Genomic DNA, 17,810 nt, shown 5'->3' with positions numbered 1-17,810 from the left:
ATTTTGCTATATGCAAAGCACTGTGCTGAATGCTGGAGTTTCAAATAGACAAGTAAGACAGTCCCTGTTCTCACAACACATTTGGAAGTAACTTGCCCAGCGCCACACAGCAAAGAAGTCTTTGAGTCAGGAGGTGAACCCTGATGAAGCTAGATGTCCCAGTGATTGGAGTCTGGAGTCAGGAAGAGTTGAGTGCAATCTGCTGTTTGATGCTGGACAAGTACCTTCACCTGTCTGCCTCAGTTTCCTCAACCACAAAGTGGACCCAGCGTATTCCTTCCACGTTTATTGTGAGGATTAAACGTAATAACACCTAGCATAGTGTTTGGAACATAGTAGGCACTTAATCAATGCTTATTTTTAAAATGTCATAAACAACACAGATCTCCTGGAAAGCAAAATAGATCATTTTGATTACATGAAGTTATAAAAAGCTTTTGTACAAACAAAACTAATGCAGCCAAAATTAGAAGGAAAACAGGAAACTGGAGAGAAATTTTTCAGCAGATTTCTCTGATAGAGGCCTTATTTCTCAAATACATAGAGCTGAGACAATTTATAAAAATAAGAGCCATTTCCCAGTTGACAAATGAACAAAGAATATGAACAAGCAGTTTTCAGAAGAAATCAAAATTATCAATAGTCACAAGATAAAATGCTCTAAATCAGGGGTGGGGAACCTAGGGCCTCAAGGCCATGTGTATCACTTTGACAGAATACAGTTTGGATTCAGGTCCATACTTGGGGACCTAGAGGGCCACATGTGACCTCCAGGCCTCAGGTTCCCCACATCTGCTCTAAATCACTACTGATTCAAGAAATGCAAATTAAAACAACTCTGAGAACTATCTCACACCTATCAGGTTAGCTACCATGACACAAAAGGAAAACCACAAATGCTGAAGGGGATGTGGAAAAATTGGGACACTGATGTACCAGGGTGGAAATGTTCTGAAACAATGCCCAAAGGGCCATAAAACTGCGCACATACTTCAACCCAGTAATACCACTACAAGGTCTGTATACCAAAAAGATTCTTTTAAAAATATGAAAAGGACCTACTTATCTAAAAATATTTATAGCAGCTCTTTTTGTGGTGGCAAAGAATGGGAAAACAAGGAATGCCCATCAACTGGAGAATGACTGAACAAATTGTGACATATGATTGTGATGGAATGCTAGCATGTTCTAAGAAATGATACAGGATGATTTCCAAAAATCCTGGAAAGACTTATATGAACTCATGCAAAGTGAAGAGAGTAGAACCAGGAGAACATTGTACACAGCAGTAGCCATACTGTAAAAATGATCAACTGTGAAGGACTTAGTTATTCTGATCAAGACAATTCCAAAGGACCCATGATGAAAGATGCTCTCCACCTCCAGAAAGAGAACTGATTATCTCTGAATACAGAGTAAAGCACACTTTTTTTTAAACTTTCTTCATTTTTATGGTCTTATTCTGTTTGTATTTTCTTTTGTAACATGGGTAACATGGAAATATGTTTTATATAATTTCACACATATAACTGATATCAAATTGCTTCCCTTCTCAAAGATGGGAGATAGGTAAAAGGGAGGGAGAGAATCTAGAACTCAAATTTCTTAAAAATCGGTGTTAAAAAATGTTTACAAGTAATTGTAAAATATTTAATGAAATAAATATTTTTTAAAAAAACACAGATCTTCTAACACAACGTCCGAAGTATTTTACACTATACCATGCTACAAATATATGTGTATAATATATATGTATATATAATATGTGTATAATATATATGTATATATAATATGTGTATAATATATATGTATATATAATATGTGTATAATATATATGTACATGAGAAAGCACCAAAGACTGACAGTCAATCCACAAATATTTATTGAATACCAATTTTGTGTAAAACAATGTACATTCTTTTGAAGCATTATTATTGCTGATGTTACTGTTGTTATTAAGACTGTGGGCAGTTAGGTAATGAAAGAAGCTTGCGGGGAGAGAGAAGAAAGAAGAGAAAGAGAGACAGCTAGGTGGCACAGTGGATAGAGTACCAGTCCCGGAGTCAGAAGGACTCAAATCCAGCCTCAGACACTTACTAGCTATGTGACCCTGGGCAAGTCATATAACCTCAATTACCTCCACCACCACCTTCCCCACCCCCTCACCCCACACCCCACCACAACCAAAAAAAAAAAAAAAAGATGGAAGGCAAACAGGGTGTGAACTATCAAGCAGTTGAGGGTTGGGGCAGTGGAGGCAAACTAGAATACAAACCCCACTTAATGGTCATAGACTCAGGGAATCTGGTGTCCAGCATAAAATATCTGAAGACAGGCAGCTTTTTTCTGCTACTGTACTTACCCCTAAGCCTCAAGTTAATCACTGTAAAGATGATTCCTTACACATTCCTTACATAAAACATTCTACTTTTATAAAGCATTGGGAATGCGCTTTTGATAACTTTTCATCAGCCACTGGTTTAAGTTAAGTTAGATGGGGTCACCAATGGGTTTCAGTAATCTACTAGACTACAAGACCCATGGTTTATCTAAACTTTGTATTACATCTATATGGTACTTATACTTTTACAATGCATGTTCACTTCCATTAATGTACCCAAAGCCTCCTGTGAGAGTATTTCCCCACTTTTCAGAAAGAGAAAAAGACTGAGTTAAGTGTCTTGTCATCAAGTCTAACACCCTCATTTTACAGATGAGGATACTGAGGGATGAAAAAGGTTAAATGATTTGTTCAGGATCATACAGCTAGTAAGTGTCAAAAGTTAGGATTTGAACCCAAGCCTTCCTGATTCCAAGTGCCCTATCCACTCATCACGCTGCCTCTTGAGTCTAGACATAGGTTGTACCTGGTGGTATTGTTAAAGGTTAAACTAAAGTTCTCCTGAAACCTATATGACACCTTTCAAGGCACTACTATGTCTCCCCCTCTAAACGAGAGAGAAGAACATAGGAAAGAACTGGGTGGGATAAGGCATCCCCAGACAAAACAAGAAAAAAAATGACTTCAAGAGGAGCCTCATTTCCAAACTAATCTGTACACTCCAGTGCAAGTAGCCTATTAAACTAGTCCAGTTACACAAATGTTAACTGACCTTCTCCAAGGAACTCCTAAAAGTCTTACGTGAACTGACACAAAGTGAAGTGAGGAGAACCAGGAGAACATAGTAACAACAATATTAAGTGATGATCAACTGTGAATGACTAAGCTATTCCAATCAATACAAGATCCAAGACAATTCCAGAGGACGTAGGATGAAAAATGCTATCTATCCCCAGAGAAAGCACTAATGGAGTCTGAATGCAAATCAAAATATACCTTTTTTTTTATCACTTTTTCTTCCTTTTTTTTTTTAACAACACTAATATTGGCTAATATTAGAAATGTTTTACATGACTTCATATGTATAATCGATACCACATTTGCTGCCTTCTCGATGGGGAGGGGAGGTGTCAGGGGGAGAGAATTCAGAGCTCAAAGCAATTTTTTTTTTAATGTTCTACAATCACTACCATAAAACTTAGATTTTTACCCCCCCACACCTACCCCCCACAACCCCCCTCCCTCCCCAAGACGGCATACAATTCTATATAGGATCTGCATATACTTTCCTATTGAATACGTTTTCACTATAGTCATGCTATGTAGACAAACTAAAATAAATGGAAGAAATCATATAACAAATCAAAACATAATACACACATACACACACACACACACACACACACACACACACACACACACACACACATGATCTGCTACATTCTGCGAATGAATTCCATAGTTCTTTCTCTGAGCATGGAAGGCATTTTGCCTTAGAAAACCATTAGGAATTTTTGCTCAAAACAATTTTTAATAAATGTTTAAAATACATTTAAATAATTTTAAAAAATTTTAAAATTTAAAATAAATTTTAAAAGAAAAAAGAACTGCTGAAGAATGTTCTCCTTCCCCTTTGACTCATTCACCCCAACTTTACCACTGGGAGAGAAGGCTGTTGAACACGCTCCAAATTGATTCTTCTTGTCTGTGCTGTCCTCCTCCATCCCCAACCATCTCCTTGGCCTCACACTGAGTCATAGCCCCAACATCACGGATAGAATAAGCAGAATTTTCTCAGCCCTCTCTTCATCTTGACCCTGCTCCTTCCCTCTTAGAAAATACCCTACTCCTCTCCCCACATCCCCTTCACTTGTTGCTTCTAGGTCTGCCACAAACCTGACAACGTCTGCCGGTTGGTTATAGAATTACAGAAGCATAAAAAATCTTAGAGCTGGAAGGAAACAGAATTCTCAGAAGGGGCATAGTATGGTGGGAAGAGCACTTGACTAAGAGTGAGCAATCCCCTTTCTGCTATTAAGTGAGCGTGTGACCTGAGTAGGTCATATGCATCTCAGAGGTTCTTTCAGGTTTTCAGTAATGTTCTGTCCAGTTCTAACATTCCATGGTTCTAAAGGACTTTAAAGATTCACCTCCTCATAGGACACATGAGGATCCCAAGGAACAGAAAAGTTAGATGATTTGTCCAAAGTTACACTGCAGGTGAGGGGTAGAGATGGCATCTGAACTTGCTCCCTCTCTCTCCTTCCAGGCTTCTCATACCTTACACCCCTCCATATCCTCTGCAATCCAGCTACACTGGCCTAAAGTTGATGACTTTGTCCAATTCTGCCTCACTTAAATCCAAGTCATGTGCAAGACATCACCCTGTGATGCCATTGGACCTCTTCAAAAATGGTTAAAGCTGGCCTAATTGCAGTTCCTGGTACTAGACACTCCATCTCACATCTTGATTTCAAGTTCAATATCCTTCCCATTATACAAGAGTCTCCTTCAAAATGGAATAGGCACCTTCTGGGTACCAAACCCCTGGGAAAAGGAGTTGAGAGAGGTCAAAAGGAGATCCAGAGCAGGGAAAAAATGCCACTTCTCACCTAAAACTCCTTACAATCCAGTGAGGCCAGGACAAAAAAAAAAGAACCATTTAAATATAATATAATCAAACCACAAGAGCAGAAAAGTCTCTAGGGGAAGGAGGAATGGCCAGAAGAGGACTTTCAGGCTGAAACAGTGAGGCCAGACTCTTCTTTCCTCCCATTCCACTAGGTGCCCCCATCACTTCCTTCCCCCAGGCATCCAATGTTCCATTCTTGCCCCAGGTTTCTTTCTCTGAAAGGCAGCACTGGACAAATGTGAAGGCAGCTCCTTCACAAAGCATTCTGGTATGTAAGAAAGAGTAGTAGAGCTGAAGACTGGGTCTGGGATGCTGGGTTTATCACTACTTAGTTGTGTAGCTCTGGGTAATTAATTCACTAACCCTGAAGCTCTAAGGCAAGGTGGTATGGTGGAAAATGTCCTGGATTTAAAGTCAAAGGGGTCTAGGTTTGAATCCTGAGTCTGTCATTTATAAATAACTAATTTTGAGTAAATCTCTTAACCTCTCTGTGTCTCAGTTTCCTCATCTGTAAAATGAGGCAATTGGACTAAATGTCCTCTAACGTCACTTCTAGCTCTAAATCTATGATCCTCTCTCCTTCACAAAGAAATCTGTATTTTACAAGATGTTCCTACAAAGAAGGCAACACTTAGCCCCAGAGAATGAATCTCAAATCGCAGAATTTCAAACATCCAGAGTCAGGGGCTACCATGGAATCAGGAAAAGGATCCAGGCTTCAGAATCAAAACTCCTCCATCCAGCATGCTCACCCAGCATCCCAGCCCCCACTCCCTGTCCTCCATCACCAATGGCTTGCTATCTCACCCTCCTCCACTCCTATCTTCCTCCCCAGTACATCCCAAGGCCATGGTCAGACTCCCAGCTCCCTGGCTCCTCCATCCCTAGCCTGGGCTTCATTCTGCACAAATATTTACATAGCTCTCCTCTGGGGGATACGGAAGACACAACATCTAGGAGCCTCCCTCCAGACAATCTCCAGATCCCACAGGAGGAAGGAAAGAGAGGGGAGGAGATGACACCCCCAAAATCAGGTCATGCCTGCCACACCCCCTCTGGTGAAGAGGTATAGAGGGAAGAGCCTTGGAGCCCCCAGGAAAGGCAGAGAATCACCCACCCTGTTCAGGAACAGAAAGGCTTACAAGTTCTCTAGCTGTCTTCCTTACCGACTCTTCCCAACATCTTTCCAACCCTTTGACGTTACGGGCCTGGATTGGGGGAGGGAACCTCTTTAGAGCTGCGTGGGAAGCAGTCCTCATGTGCCCTAGCCCAAATCAGGGCCTGCTGGGCACTGTGTTGTTGGGTTTTTTTTTTTCCAGTTTTGAGGTTGTTTTTGTTTTGTTTTGTTTTTTAACACTTAGGACCATCATCACTCACCCACCCTGCTGAGTCCAACAGCCTGAAATGGAGTGGGGAAAACCACCAGATCCCAAACCCTATCCCTAAGGCAGAATACCATAACCCAATCCATCAGTTAGTCAGTCCATCAGTCAACAAGCAGTAATTAGCTGCTCACAAAGCATCAACCACTGTGCTAAGTACTATGGATACAAAGAAAGGCAAAAATCAATTGTCCTCAAGGATCACACATCCTAATGGGGGAGACAACCTGTAAATATCTAGGTACGTACAATAAAAATTCCAAGTAAACAAAAAGAAGCTGAAAGGAATTAATAGTAAAAGGTAGGAAACAGTAGAAGGAAAACAAAGAGTCAGAGATGAGGGGGCAGGGCATTCCAGGAATGAAGGGTCAGCCAGTGCAAAGGCATGGAGATGAGAGATGGATGATGTGTCCAATGCACAGAGCTATCTATGGAGTTTTCTCCACTTTTCTTAAGCAAGTCATCCCAAGTCCTTCAGTATCCTAAGTTCTGCTTTGTGTCCAACAATCTCTCCTCAGATTGGTTTTGTTTTTTTTTTAACCTATTTTTATTCTCAGGAGAGTCAGAAAGGATATCGTGGTCATTCAGTATCATCTGGATGGTAACCTTTCCCTGTCACAAAAGCTCTTTTCTAATATACTGCTCTACAGTAAAGGCTCTCAACCTCTTCAACTTTATTCTAGCCTAGGGCCCACTGGGATCATCTGGGGCAGCAGAACTGACTCACCCAGGAGATGTTTCATGTGGTGAAGGAACATAGGATTGGACCCCAGGGAAAAACCAGCCCAGAGGAGGAAAGGGAGAAGCTGTGACTGGTGGCCAGTGTGTCATGGTGAAGGTCTAGGTTAAGGAGACTAAAAAGAGAAAGAATGAGGACAAAGAAAATTGGGGTGGGGGAGGGAACAGGTATAATAAAAAGTTGAGAAATCAATCTAGGAGCTCCAGTAATGAAGAGGAAAGACCAGTGAAGAATGGGGGGACAACTACAGAGGATTGGCTAGAGAAGGGATCCTCTACCACTGCACTACCTGCCCCAGGACAGGGGCAGAAGGATAGATGGGGATTGGAGTTCAAGCCCTAAGTCACCCTCCCTCCCCAACAGCCCCAGCTCAGCCCCTCCCCTTCACACCCCGGCAGCTGAAGCTGCTGCAGTGGGGGCCCTCTGACCCTGTTCCCATGGCAACGGGCCTGCAGCTGGAGCCGAGAAACCGACAGGATCTCCTCCAGAGACACCCCCATCTCCACCCACGCACAGGCTCCTGGGGACAAGGGGACAGGGACAGAGATTCAGGGAGCCAGAGACACACAAAGGAAGGAGGCAACTGGAGGATAAGGAAGATGGAAGCAGGTCCAAGAGGCAAAAGAAGGACGGACAGATGGAAGAAGAAAAGATGAGAAAAGGAAAGATACCAAAATACAAAGAGAGACACTGAAAGGAGACACAGACCCAGGGATGCTGAGGAGTCACAAGGACCCAGAGGGGGAGGGGAGACACAGACCCAGAGATGCTGAGACAGGCACCCAGAGGGGGAGGAGAGACACAGAAAGGCAAGGGATAAAGAGACATGGGGTGAGGGAGAAAAGGGAAAACAGGAACAAAGACAGAGTTTTCAGGAAGCAAAAGGACAAAGACAAAATCACCGAGAGAAAGAGAGGGATCCAGAGACTTGATCCTCTGATCAAAAGGCAGAGACAAAGAACTACATGATGACCGAGAAGAGGCAGAGGGATACAGACCAAGGTCTAGAAGCAGAGAGATAAGGCCAGAGAGATGAGGACAAAGATACGCGGGTCAATAAGAGAAGGACAGGGTCATGGAAAGACAGAGACAGCCATGCAAGGAGACCAAGAAACTGATAAGAAGAAAACCGGGAGATGAGGTCATGCTCTGGAAGTGAGAGACAAAAAACCTTGAAAACACAACCTACTGTGAAAACAGACTTCTAGTAGTGAATCAGACACAGGCCAGGCACCCCAACCAGAGATGAGCCATCTCCACCTTCCTCTGCCCCCAGAGGCATAAGCTCAAGGGCAGACCAGGCCTGGGCAGCATCAATCCACCTGGACCAGTTCCCCTATAGGCATAAAACCCCAGAGATAGCCATAGAAACAAAGAGAATCTCCAGAATTGATCCAGGACGGGGCCAGATCCTCACTGTCCTCCCTTATCCAAGCCCTAGCCTAGAGGATTCCCTACAAGAGAGTTGGTATTGAGCACCCCTTTTACCAAGTCATTCACCTCAGTATACCAACTGAAATTTGAGTCTCACATATACAACACTTTCTCTCTGGAGTCAGGTGAAACATCTTTTCTATCTGGACACAGGTGAATGGAGACCTTTGAGCAGAAACACTCATGGGAAAGACACACACACACACAATTTGTATACAATCAATAGCAGCACACCCTCTCCTTTGCAGCTCAGGAAACATCAACCAGAGTGGGTTCTATTTTTCATTCTGTCACTGATTCCAACTTGGCATTCCTTAGCTATAAACGGCCCAGCTTACAGTGCCTAGCACACAGTAGGCACTTAATAAATACTTATTGATTGACTATAGCCATGATTCACCTCAACTCCATAATGTCCCAGGTTTTCAATTACTTAGAGGTCCACGTGCCCAAGACCAATACTTCCAGCCCTCATCTCCACCCCTCCAGCACCAAGGCCCCAGTCTCACCCTCCCCTCACCCCCTGCCCAGGGCAGCTGATTCATGGACTTGTCTGGCTCAAGGCCCTGATACTGCGCAGAACTGACGCTGGAGACACGGACAATGCACAGCTGTCCACGGCGGCGCCTGCCAGCTAGTGGCCCCTCCTCCTCCCCAAATCCTCCTGCCCCTGCTTCTTCTCCACTGAAAGGCCTCGAGGGCAAAGCCTTGACTGCCTGCAGATGAAGCCCCCCAAAGAATTAAGATAAGGAAGAAAACATGGTAGGAGAGCCTCAAAATCCCCACACCTGCCCCTCATTCCCAGGCTTGAGTATATCCACCAGCACAGGCACCCTCTACAACAAGCATATGAGGAATTAGACATTTGGAAGGTAAGAAAAGGGGTAAACTGAGAAAATCTTCTATTATCCTAGGACTGGAATAGAGAGCCCAAGAAAGAAACCAAGGGTGGTGAGCCATTTGGGAAAGGTTGGCTAGCAGGAGACACCTGATCCTTAGGGAAACTAGGTAAGAGCCACAGAGGGGCCAGGGAGGGAGAGCAGGTGTGGGGTTTATCTAGGTCAGAGTTCCATTTGGAATAGCAACCTGGCTAATGGAAAAGCACTAGAGCCGAGACAGGAACCCCAGGTTACAGCTTTTCCCCCTTTTTTTCCTCTGAGATTCCTTCAAGTTCACATTGATATCACCCCACAGAACTTTTACATATGGGCTGGCTACAGTATAGAGCTATATCTAGCCCAAATCAAAGATTGGCTCAGGCAGGAAGGGAGTCTCTTGACCATGCCTCCATAACATTATAGACTGGAGAGAGAACCCCATCATATATCATGGGTTTTGTCTATAAAAATATGGTAATACAAAAATCAAAACTCATACCAAAACATAACTGGACATCAAAAATCTGACAGGGCCCAGACTCTAAAAGGCTCTAAAAGGGTTCCATCAATGTGCATTCATCAATATTGATACTGACAAGATATCAGTTGCTCCATCTACTACTCTGCTACTGACTCGGATCAAATTTAGTGGAAACAGCATTGGATTTTGGAGTCAAGAGGACCTCAGCTCAAGGTCTTCTACTTACTAGCTATATAAGGTCCTCTCTGAAACTCAGTCTCCTTATCTATAAACTGAGGGAGATAGTTTGACTAGATGATCCAAAAGATCCTACGATTCCAACTTTCTGAATCCTATGCTCTCCCATGACAAGTACCTACAAGATCCAGTACATTAGCACGGTTGTTGTCATGGAAACAGCCATGTCTCATCGTAATCATAATGGTGCTTTAAAGTTGGAAAAGTAGTTTACATGTGTTAGTTTATGCTCACAACAACTCTAAGATGTGGAAGCTATTATTATTCCCATGCTACTGATAACAAAACTGAGGCAGAGAGAGGTCAAGTGATTTGCCCAGTGTCATACAGCTGGTATGTGAGGCAAGATTTGAACTCAGGTCTTCCTAATTCCAGGTATAGCACCCTCTCTCCACCTCAACACCTAACTCTGTACACACACATGTGAACACACAGGTAGAAGCATCCCTACAAGGGTAAAGGCCCAGAGAAAATCACAATGCATAAAGCATCTCATCTCCTTCATGTGTTTGTGCAGATGAACACCAAGGACCACCACAAAAAGGAAAAGAAGTCATACAACTGAGGAGCATATGCCTGAATATGGTGCATGACAAAATGCTGGTTGTGTGATAGTTGGGAAAGGTTACAAGTTATGTGTACGCATGGAAGTCTCATCTTTTTAATAATAGTGTATAGCTCTCCTTCTGGACTGCCTTCCCCTTCCCTCCTCCCATCCCCCAAAGCCACCTTCCTGAGTCACAAGCCAATGCCTGACCATTACCTAGTCCACACAACAGTCCTGAGGTAAAGTCACACACAGAGCACAGAGTGATGGCCACCACCCCAGTCAGGCTGCTGGATGGAAAGATCTCTTCTCTTTTTCCCCAACCCAGACCCCCATGCTGTTTATCTGGTCTACGGAAATAAGACGCAGCTAAGCCTGGAGGCTGCAGCTGAGGAGAGACACCTGGTGCGGAGTGGACAGGGCCCCGGCTCTAGGGCAGGATGAAGATGCAGACACTGAGAGGGAGGAAATCTGGGGCTTTGTCAAGGAAGCAGCTGAAGACTGAAGGTGGGATTGGCCAATGAGGAGGAATCCTATGCACCCCTTCCTCTCCTTCAGTGACATTTTTCCTAGGCTCTCAATGGAGAAAAGAGCCAGGAAGTATTAGGGCCTAGCCATTTATCATTGCACTACCCAAAGCCACAAATGAAACAGAAAGTTGGGGGTTAAGGGGTTGGGATGTAGTCCTAAAGGAACCCTCCCCCTACTTTAAACCAGAGGCACAAAGCAGCCCTGTTCATGGAACACAATCTTATCCTCCTCGACTCCCCATAGTGAAAGCACCTACTCCCCATCCCACATCATGCCATAAGGTGATTTTCATTTCAATGCATCTTCTTGACCCTCCCAGGGCTCATCCTCCCCCACCCCAGACCCTCCCAACCCAGCCATGGTCCTTACCATCCTTCCGATAGAAAGCAATCTCCACCTTGCGCTCCTCGGCCCCCAGCAGAGCCTGAGCAATCTGGGCAGCAGCCCGGCGCTGGGTTCTAGGGCCATGGAGGAAGTCACAGGTGCAGGGCCTCTGCATCACCTCTGCCCGAGAATAGCCACACAGCTCACAGAATCCATCGTTGCAGTAGATGACAGCACAGTTTTCCACCCGGGCATTAGCAATGATGAACTTTCGGCCTGGGTTGAAAAAGAAACACGTGAAGGAACTGAGGGAGAAGGGGTGGGGGGGAGACACTTCATCCCTTGTGGAAACCCTCGCCTGCTTCCCAAGACTCATTCACACAACAGAAACCCTGCCTGTGGAGCAGCTGTAGAAGAGGTAATACGGGATAGTAGAAAGAGCACTGACTTGGAGATCAGAAGACCTCAGCCCTGTCACTCATCACCTGTGTGACTGTGGGCAAATCACTCCCCTAGTGGGATTTCAGATTCCTCATCTGTAAAATGAAGGAATGGTAAGAGATGCTCTCTAAGGTTCCATGCAGCTCTTGGATACTGGATAATCTGTTCCTAAACATTTTGCCTCAGGAGGTAAAATTCTCCAAAATTGCCTTTTGTAGGGAGAGAAGGGGAATGTGTTCACCTAGATGCAGAGACCCTTCCCAGGTAAGCTATAGAAACAGGAAGGGTTCTAGTTTTAACAGCACACTGTCATTCCTAAAGGGCCCAGTCCTAGTTACCCCACCCCAGGGGCCCCCAGTCTCTGACTACCCATGCCCACAGGTTGGCACCACAGCTTCTCTGGGCAGCAGGCCAATCTCTCCACCCTCTCCTGCTCCTTGCCCTGGGCTGAGGCCAGCCTGGGCGGGTGTTAGCAACGAGTGTCAGCAGCCTCATCAAAGGTATAAACATCAGGCTGGAGATGGCCATGAGAGGGTGCCCCCCACCCCCACCCCAGAATGCCGTGCTTCATCCACTACCCCTCCTTCCCAGACTGCCAGCTTGGGGAGGGGAGGATACAAAGCAACCCTTTCCCTCCCACTGCCCACTATTTGGCTGAATGCTTCCTGCTTCTTACTACCCACCCCTCACTATTCAAACACTAGCACTGCACCTCCAGGGGGCATCCCTTTCCCTGGGGATTCCCTCCTAGCAGAGGAATCTCTCCCTGGGGATCCCCAACTCTCCCTCTGCATGTGCTGGGCCCTTCTTACCAAAGCCCACTCGTTATCAGCACTGCCAGGCTTCCCTCAAACAGGGGAACATTTTAAATCACCCCCACCCCAACAGCTAACGCCAAAGGAGTCAAATCTGATGTTGGGGAACAGGGAAGGCTTGAGATTAAAGGGAATATTAAGACCTGGGAGAAACCATGAGGTCATAGACAAGGGGGAGTAGGGCGGGCATTGAAGTGAGGCTCGGGATTGGATCTCTAGGAGTTACAAGAGCACAAATAATAAGGCTGGTATAGAGCAATGGAAATGAAGGGAGGGAGGGGGTGAGAAGGGCCTTGTCAAGGTCAGGCTGGCCCACAGGGAACAGTATCCAGGGTATTCCTCTACGGACTGTTTTGGGGGTATTTTCCAAAACCTAGGCTTCCCACTATGGAAGGGAAGCCTCTTTGGGCCAGTTCCAGCTAGGGACATGTCACATACATTATACCACCTCCACCTCCTTGAAAAGCCAGGCTGGTCAGAGAAAAGGATAGCCTACTCTCCCCGGAGGTGCCAGGGAAAACGTACTCAGGGATAAGTGCTTTTTATAAACAGAGGTTTCCGGCCAAGCTAGTCTTTAATGCTAAGTGTGCAACCTAAAGAGCTTTCTCCCTTTCTCCCTGCCTGCCCCCTTCCCCAGTCAGCCCTTGGGGCTGGTGCAGTGAGGACTGACCCTGGTTGTACCCCTCTCAATTCTGCAGAAGTGTCATTCCACCCCATCTCACTCCTAACTGTGGTCCTGGAATGACAAAATGAGAGTTTCTCCCTAGCAGGAAACCCCAAGACCCCACCAGTTCATCCTCTCACTTAGCAGAGGCCCTAAGGGTCTCATGGCTTCTAATTGTTCCCAGAAGAATAGTCCAAGGGAAACTACCTGGTTCCTAGACATGATAGGAATTCCTTGTCCTTAAGGCTACCCTGTTTTCTTACCTCCTAGAAACCTATTCCTATCAGAGCTGGAATAACTTTGGGACAATTTCCCCAGATTGTCTTCATTTTCTTCTCTTCCTCTCTCCTCCTCTTCCCTCAAAGACAAGGTCTAGTCCCATTGCAAGGATCTCAATGTCTCGTCTAAGGACCTGAGTCCATCCGGGGCTCAATCAAGGCCCAGTGGAAAAGCAAAACAAAGATGGGAATACCCAGTACCAGCTATCCACCGCACAGTCAAAAAAGGTGATCCCCAGAACCTGAAGAAGGCTGGGAGTTTTCATTCCCCTTTTCCTACCTCCTGGGAGGGACCTCAAAGATCACCCAGCCAAACTCCCTCATTTTATAGTGGAGGAAGCTAAAACTCAGACAGGGAACATAACTTTCCCAATGTCACATAGCTAGTTTTAAGTTGTTGTTTGTAATGAGTTGAGTCCTACTCACTTCTAAAAAGGATGTGAGGCAGGTACACTGCTGGTTACTGGCAGGACTAAAACCAGGTCTCCTGACTTCCAGTCCAGTACCTTCCTCTGCTCTTCTTGCAAAGGGGAAAGCCCTCCAAACCTGCCCCCACATTGTTGCCCTCCACCAAAATCCCTTGTTCCTCCATCTAGAGATCATCCTGTTCCTTTATCTCTGGGCAAGGCTTCTTTTTCCCTCCCTACCCCCATCCCTGAAGGACGGACACCCCCACTGATACAAGTACTCAGTGTGCCTGTTCTGCCCTGTTCACAGGGTCATGAGCTAAGAATGTCATACTCTCCCAGTTGTTTTCACTGTCACAGGTTTTCACACCAATGGTATCAGCAGCACATGTGCATCCACACAAACACACAGATTTTTTGACTGAAGTCTCTTCTGACCAGCACCCTCACCTCGGGTCCCCCTCCCCCAGTTTGGGCTCAGAAAGCAGGATTGTGTGTATGTTCCAAACTGTCAGCTCGACAAAATCTCTCTCTCTCTCCCCTTTCTCCTCTCTCTCTTTCTTCTCTTTCTTCTCTCTCTCTCTCTCTCTCTCTCTCTCTCTCTCTCTCTCTCTCTCTCTCTCTCTCTCTCACACACACACACACACACACACACACACGCATCTCACACACCACCAGGTAGGCACCCTCCCCCCAAACACCCAGGATCTCACACTAGCCCCTCCTAATGCTCACATGTCAACTGGAAGCCAAGCACACTAATCCCTCTCAGGGAAGCTGTTGTGCCTAACAAACCTAGCACAGTCTGTGATTGGCCCTTGAACCATAACACAAATGCTCTACACATTCTGGGTTACATGCATAGCTTCTGCACACCCTGGATGTCTTTACTCAACACACTTGGAGTCTCACACTCACTCACATGCAACACAGGAAGGATCACTAAATACTCCTGGTCATTCTCATTTACCCACTCTCAGGGCTGCTTACACCTTTTATACTCAATCACACACCTCTATATAATTAGATCATATCTATGGTGCCCGAACACCAGAAGGCTCTCACCCCTGCACACAGAGATATACATCCTTTACCCCAAGGGTTACACACAACATGCAGTGAATTTCTCTCTCTCTCTCTCTCTCTCTCTCTCTCTCTCTCTCTCTCTCTCTCTCTCTCTCTCTCTCTCGCTTTCTCTCTCTCTCTCTCTCTCACACACACACACACACACACACACACACACACACACACCCCAGACAGACCTAGATATATCCTGCACATTTTGAATCACCCCTAAGAACCCCAATACTACACATCTCTCACAGAAACAGATCGTGCACAGTTAAGTTCTCTCATAGCACTCTTAGGGTCACACACACAGTCCCCAACCGGTGAAAGATACACAACCCCTACCCCACCCCCACCCATGCGGCTTTGCACCAAACTTGGCACACACCCAACCCCATCCTCTTGTTCTCCATCCAAAGCCCCCTCCCAGCTGGCATAGCCTTCTGCCCCCATTTTACACATTCCTTGCACACTCTCTAATGTACACCTCGGGCACGCCCCCCTACGTCCCCCATCCACACTCCAGCACCCCCAGCACAATCCGGGACCACCGCCCCCTCCCCCGGCCCGACCTCTCCCCAGACCCGGCTTCGCAGCCCCCTCAGCGCGCCCCCGCCCCATCCCGCCCACCCCGCACTCACTCTGGCCCTCAAACTTGCGAATGATGGTGTCCAGGAAGGTATTCTGCGGCGCGACGTGGCCCCTCCGGACCGGCATCCTGAGCCCATGGGGCGGGCCGGGCGGGGCCGGCGCTGCGGCTCCTCGGCCCCCTGCGCCCTACCCCGCCCCGAGCCGGCCCGGCCCGGCCCCGGACACCAAGCTCCGGCCGGCCCGGCCCGGCCCGGCCCGGGCTCAGGGTTCGGGCGCCCTTCTCCCGAGCCAAGGACGGGCTGGGCGAGGCCGGGTCTCTGAGCGTGTGGCGGGGGCCCAGCCTGGAGCCGCCCGGGCTCCCGAGGCCAACCCGCCCGCACGCACACCTGTCCGCTCCCGGCGCCCGCCCGCCCGCCTCGCCCGCCGCGCAGCAGGAGCCCGCCCTGCCTCCCCGCTGTGCGGCCGGGCGCGGAGGGCACCCCTGCTCCGGGCCGGCTACACTAGGGCGGCTGGCTCCCGCGCTGGAGGCGCGGAGGGCTCGAGGCTGCGGCTCCGGCAGCTGCTCCGGACTTGGAGGGGTTAACGTGCTGCGCCCCCCCACACACCCTCCACCTCCCTTCCCGATCCCCCACCCTCGCCTCTCCTCCCGCCGCACGCCCGCAGCTCCCATTGGCTGAGCCGGGCAGAGCGCTCCCCCCGCCACCTCCCCTCGCCACCATCCCCGCTCCCTCCCCTCGCCATACTTAGGAACCCCGGAGACTCAGTGCGCAGGGAAAGGGGGAGGAGACCCGCGGACTGGGAGGACTAGGGGACAGGTGCGAGAGGATGGCCACTTGGTGCGGGGTCCCGGGGCTGGGCAGGGGGTGGGGCGGTGGAGGGGGATGGTGAGGAGGCGGGCTTAAAGGAGATAGGGACCTGAACCGCGTCTGGACTTTCTTTGTGGTGCTGAACCCGTAGTAGGGACTGAATAAATAATACTTGATGGTTTGGAGGGCCAGAGGAGAAGGTTATGGGGTGAATCAAGGACAAGAGGGGCTAGGGTGGTGCGAGAACCCGTGGAGGTGAAATCGAGACCAAAAGCTGTCCGAAGATGTCAGTGTCCGAGATGGCAAAAAGCCAAGGGGCAGTAGAACAGGAGCAGGGTTTGAGGGCTGGGGTCTCAAGAGGAGGACTGAAGGAGTAGATGCCATGCCCTTCCCCTCCATCCCAGCAGTGATCCTCCCAACCCCAAGAGGCACAGAACCGAGTACACCCTGAGACTACTGGTCATCAAAGGCCTGCAAGACGCAGAGCAGTGATGGGGGAAGGGACGGAGTCCAACTGACCGAGGTTGCAGCCTAGGGAAGTAATAGATAAGGGGAAAATGGAGCTGGTGTAAAGAGTGGCGTTCCATTGGGGGAACACATCTACCTTCCCCTGAGTCCTTCCTAGAAGCAGCGTATCACTGAACCTAGCCTCTGTACCTTCACCAATACCCCCTGCCTCAGGGTCCTAGTAGTGACCCAGCCCAGGGGGAGAACCCCAGTCTTCCTCTCTTCTCTCCTCAAGCCCCTCCCCCCAAGCCAGCCAGCTGGTTCCCTCCAGCTGCAGCTCCCTTATTTAGGCAAGGAGGCAGGGAGGATACTGAAGGGCAGAATGTCTGCATGCCTAGCCTGTGGTCTGAGTGGGGGGCTGTCAAAGTGGGAAGGCACGCTGGCCACTACACTGGTTAGAGCAGGGGGCCCTGATGGAGGGCCAGGGCATGGTAAGCCTGGAGTGTTGACAGCTGAGCAGGGCTCTGGGGGAGGGGAGGAGGAGCCAGCAGCTGAGGACATCCAGGCCCCCTCCCCTAGAGCAGAGATCCGGAACCTGTCTGGGATGGATGGGGCCATGTGGGGGGCCCTGAGGGCTTGCAGCTGCCTCTGTCCTTGGCAAGAGAGAGGACCAAAGGACAAAGGGAGCCCCAGATCCCAAAATTCCCATCTAGTCACCAGGCAGGACTGCCTTGAGAAGAAATGGGGAGGAGAAAGAAAGGAGGCAC

General features: G+C 48.0%; 1 protein-coding gene across 5 annotated transcripts in view; it reads right to left on the bottom strand.

Moving 5' to 3' along the window:
* KCNH2 (potassium voltage-gated channel subfamily H member 2) overlaps positions 1-16,365 on the bottom strand; it is a 54,684-nt gene extending 38,319 nt beyond the window's left edge. The window contains exons 1-2 of one of the 5 annotated variants that reach the window (XR_011976754.1): positions 15,841-16,365; positions 11,572-11,802 (exon numbers count right to left, since the gene is read on the bottom strand). Coding sequence is in view for 4 of the 5 variants with exons in the window: in XM_072652233.1 (XP_072508334.1) it covers positions 11,572-11,802; positions 15,841-15,916 (307 nt within the window). In the remaining variant the exon portion in view is untranslated. Of the gene's footprint in view, positions 1-11,571; positions 11,803-12,779; positions 13,156-15,840 lie in introns of those variants that run through there. The other 4 variants (XM_072652233.1, XM_072652234.1, XM_072652235.1 and 1 more) reach the window with 4 other exon arrangements.
* Positions 16,366-17,810: the final 1,445 nt, after the last annotated feature.

Source organism: Notamacropus eugenii, chromosome 3 (assembly GCF_028372415.1).
Source record: "Notamacropus eugenii isolate mMacEug1 chromosome 3, mMacEug1.pri_v2, whole genome shotgun sequence".
Lineage (NCBI taxonomy): Eukaryota > Metazoa > Chordata > Mammalia > Diprotodontia > Macropodidae > Notamacropus > Notamacropus eugenii.
Note: the sequence above shows the minus strand (reverse complement) of the source record. Positions and strands in the feature narration are given on the sequence as shown.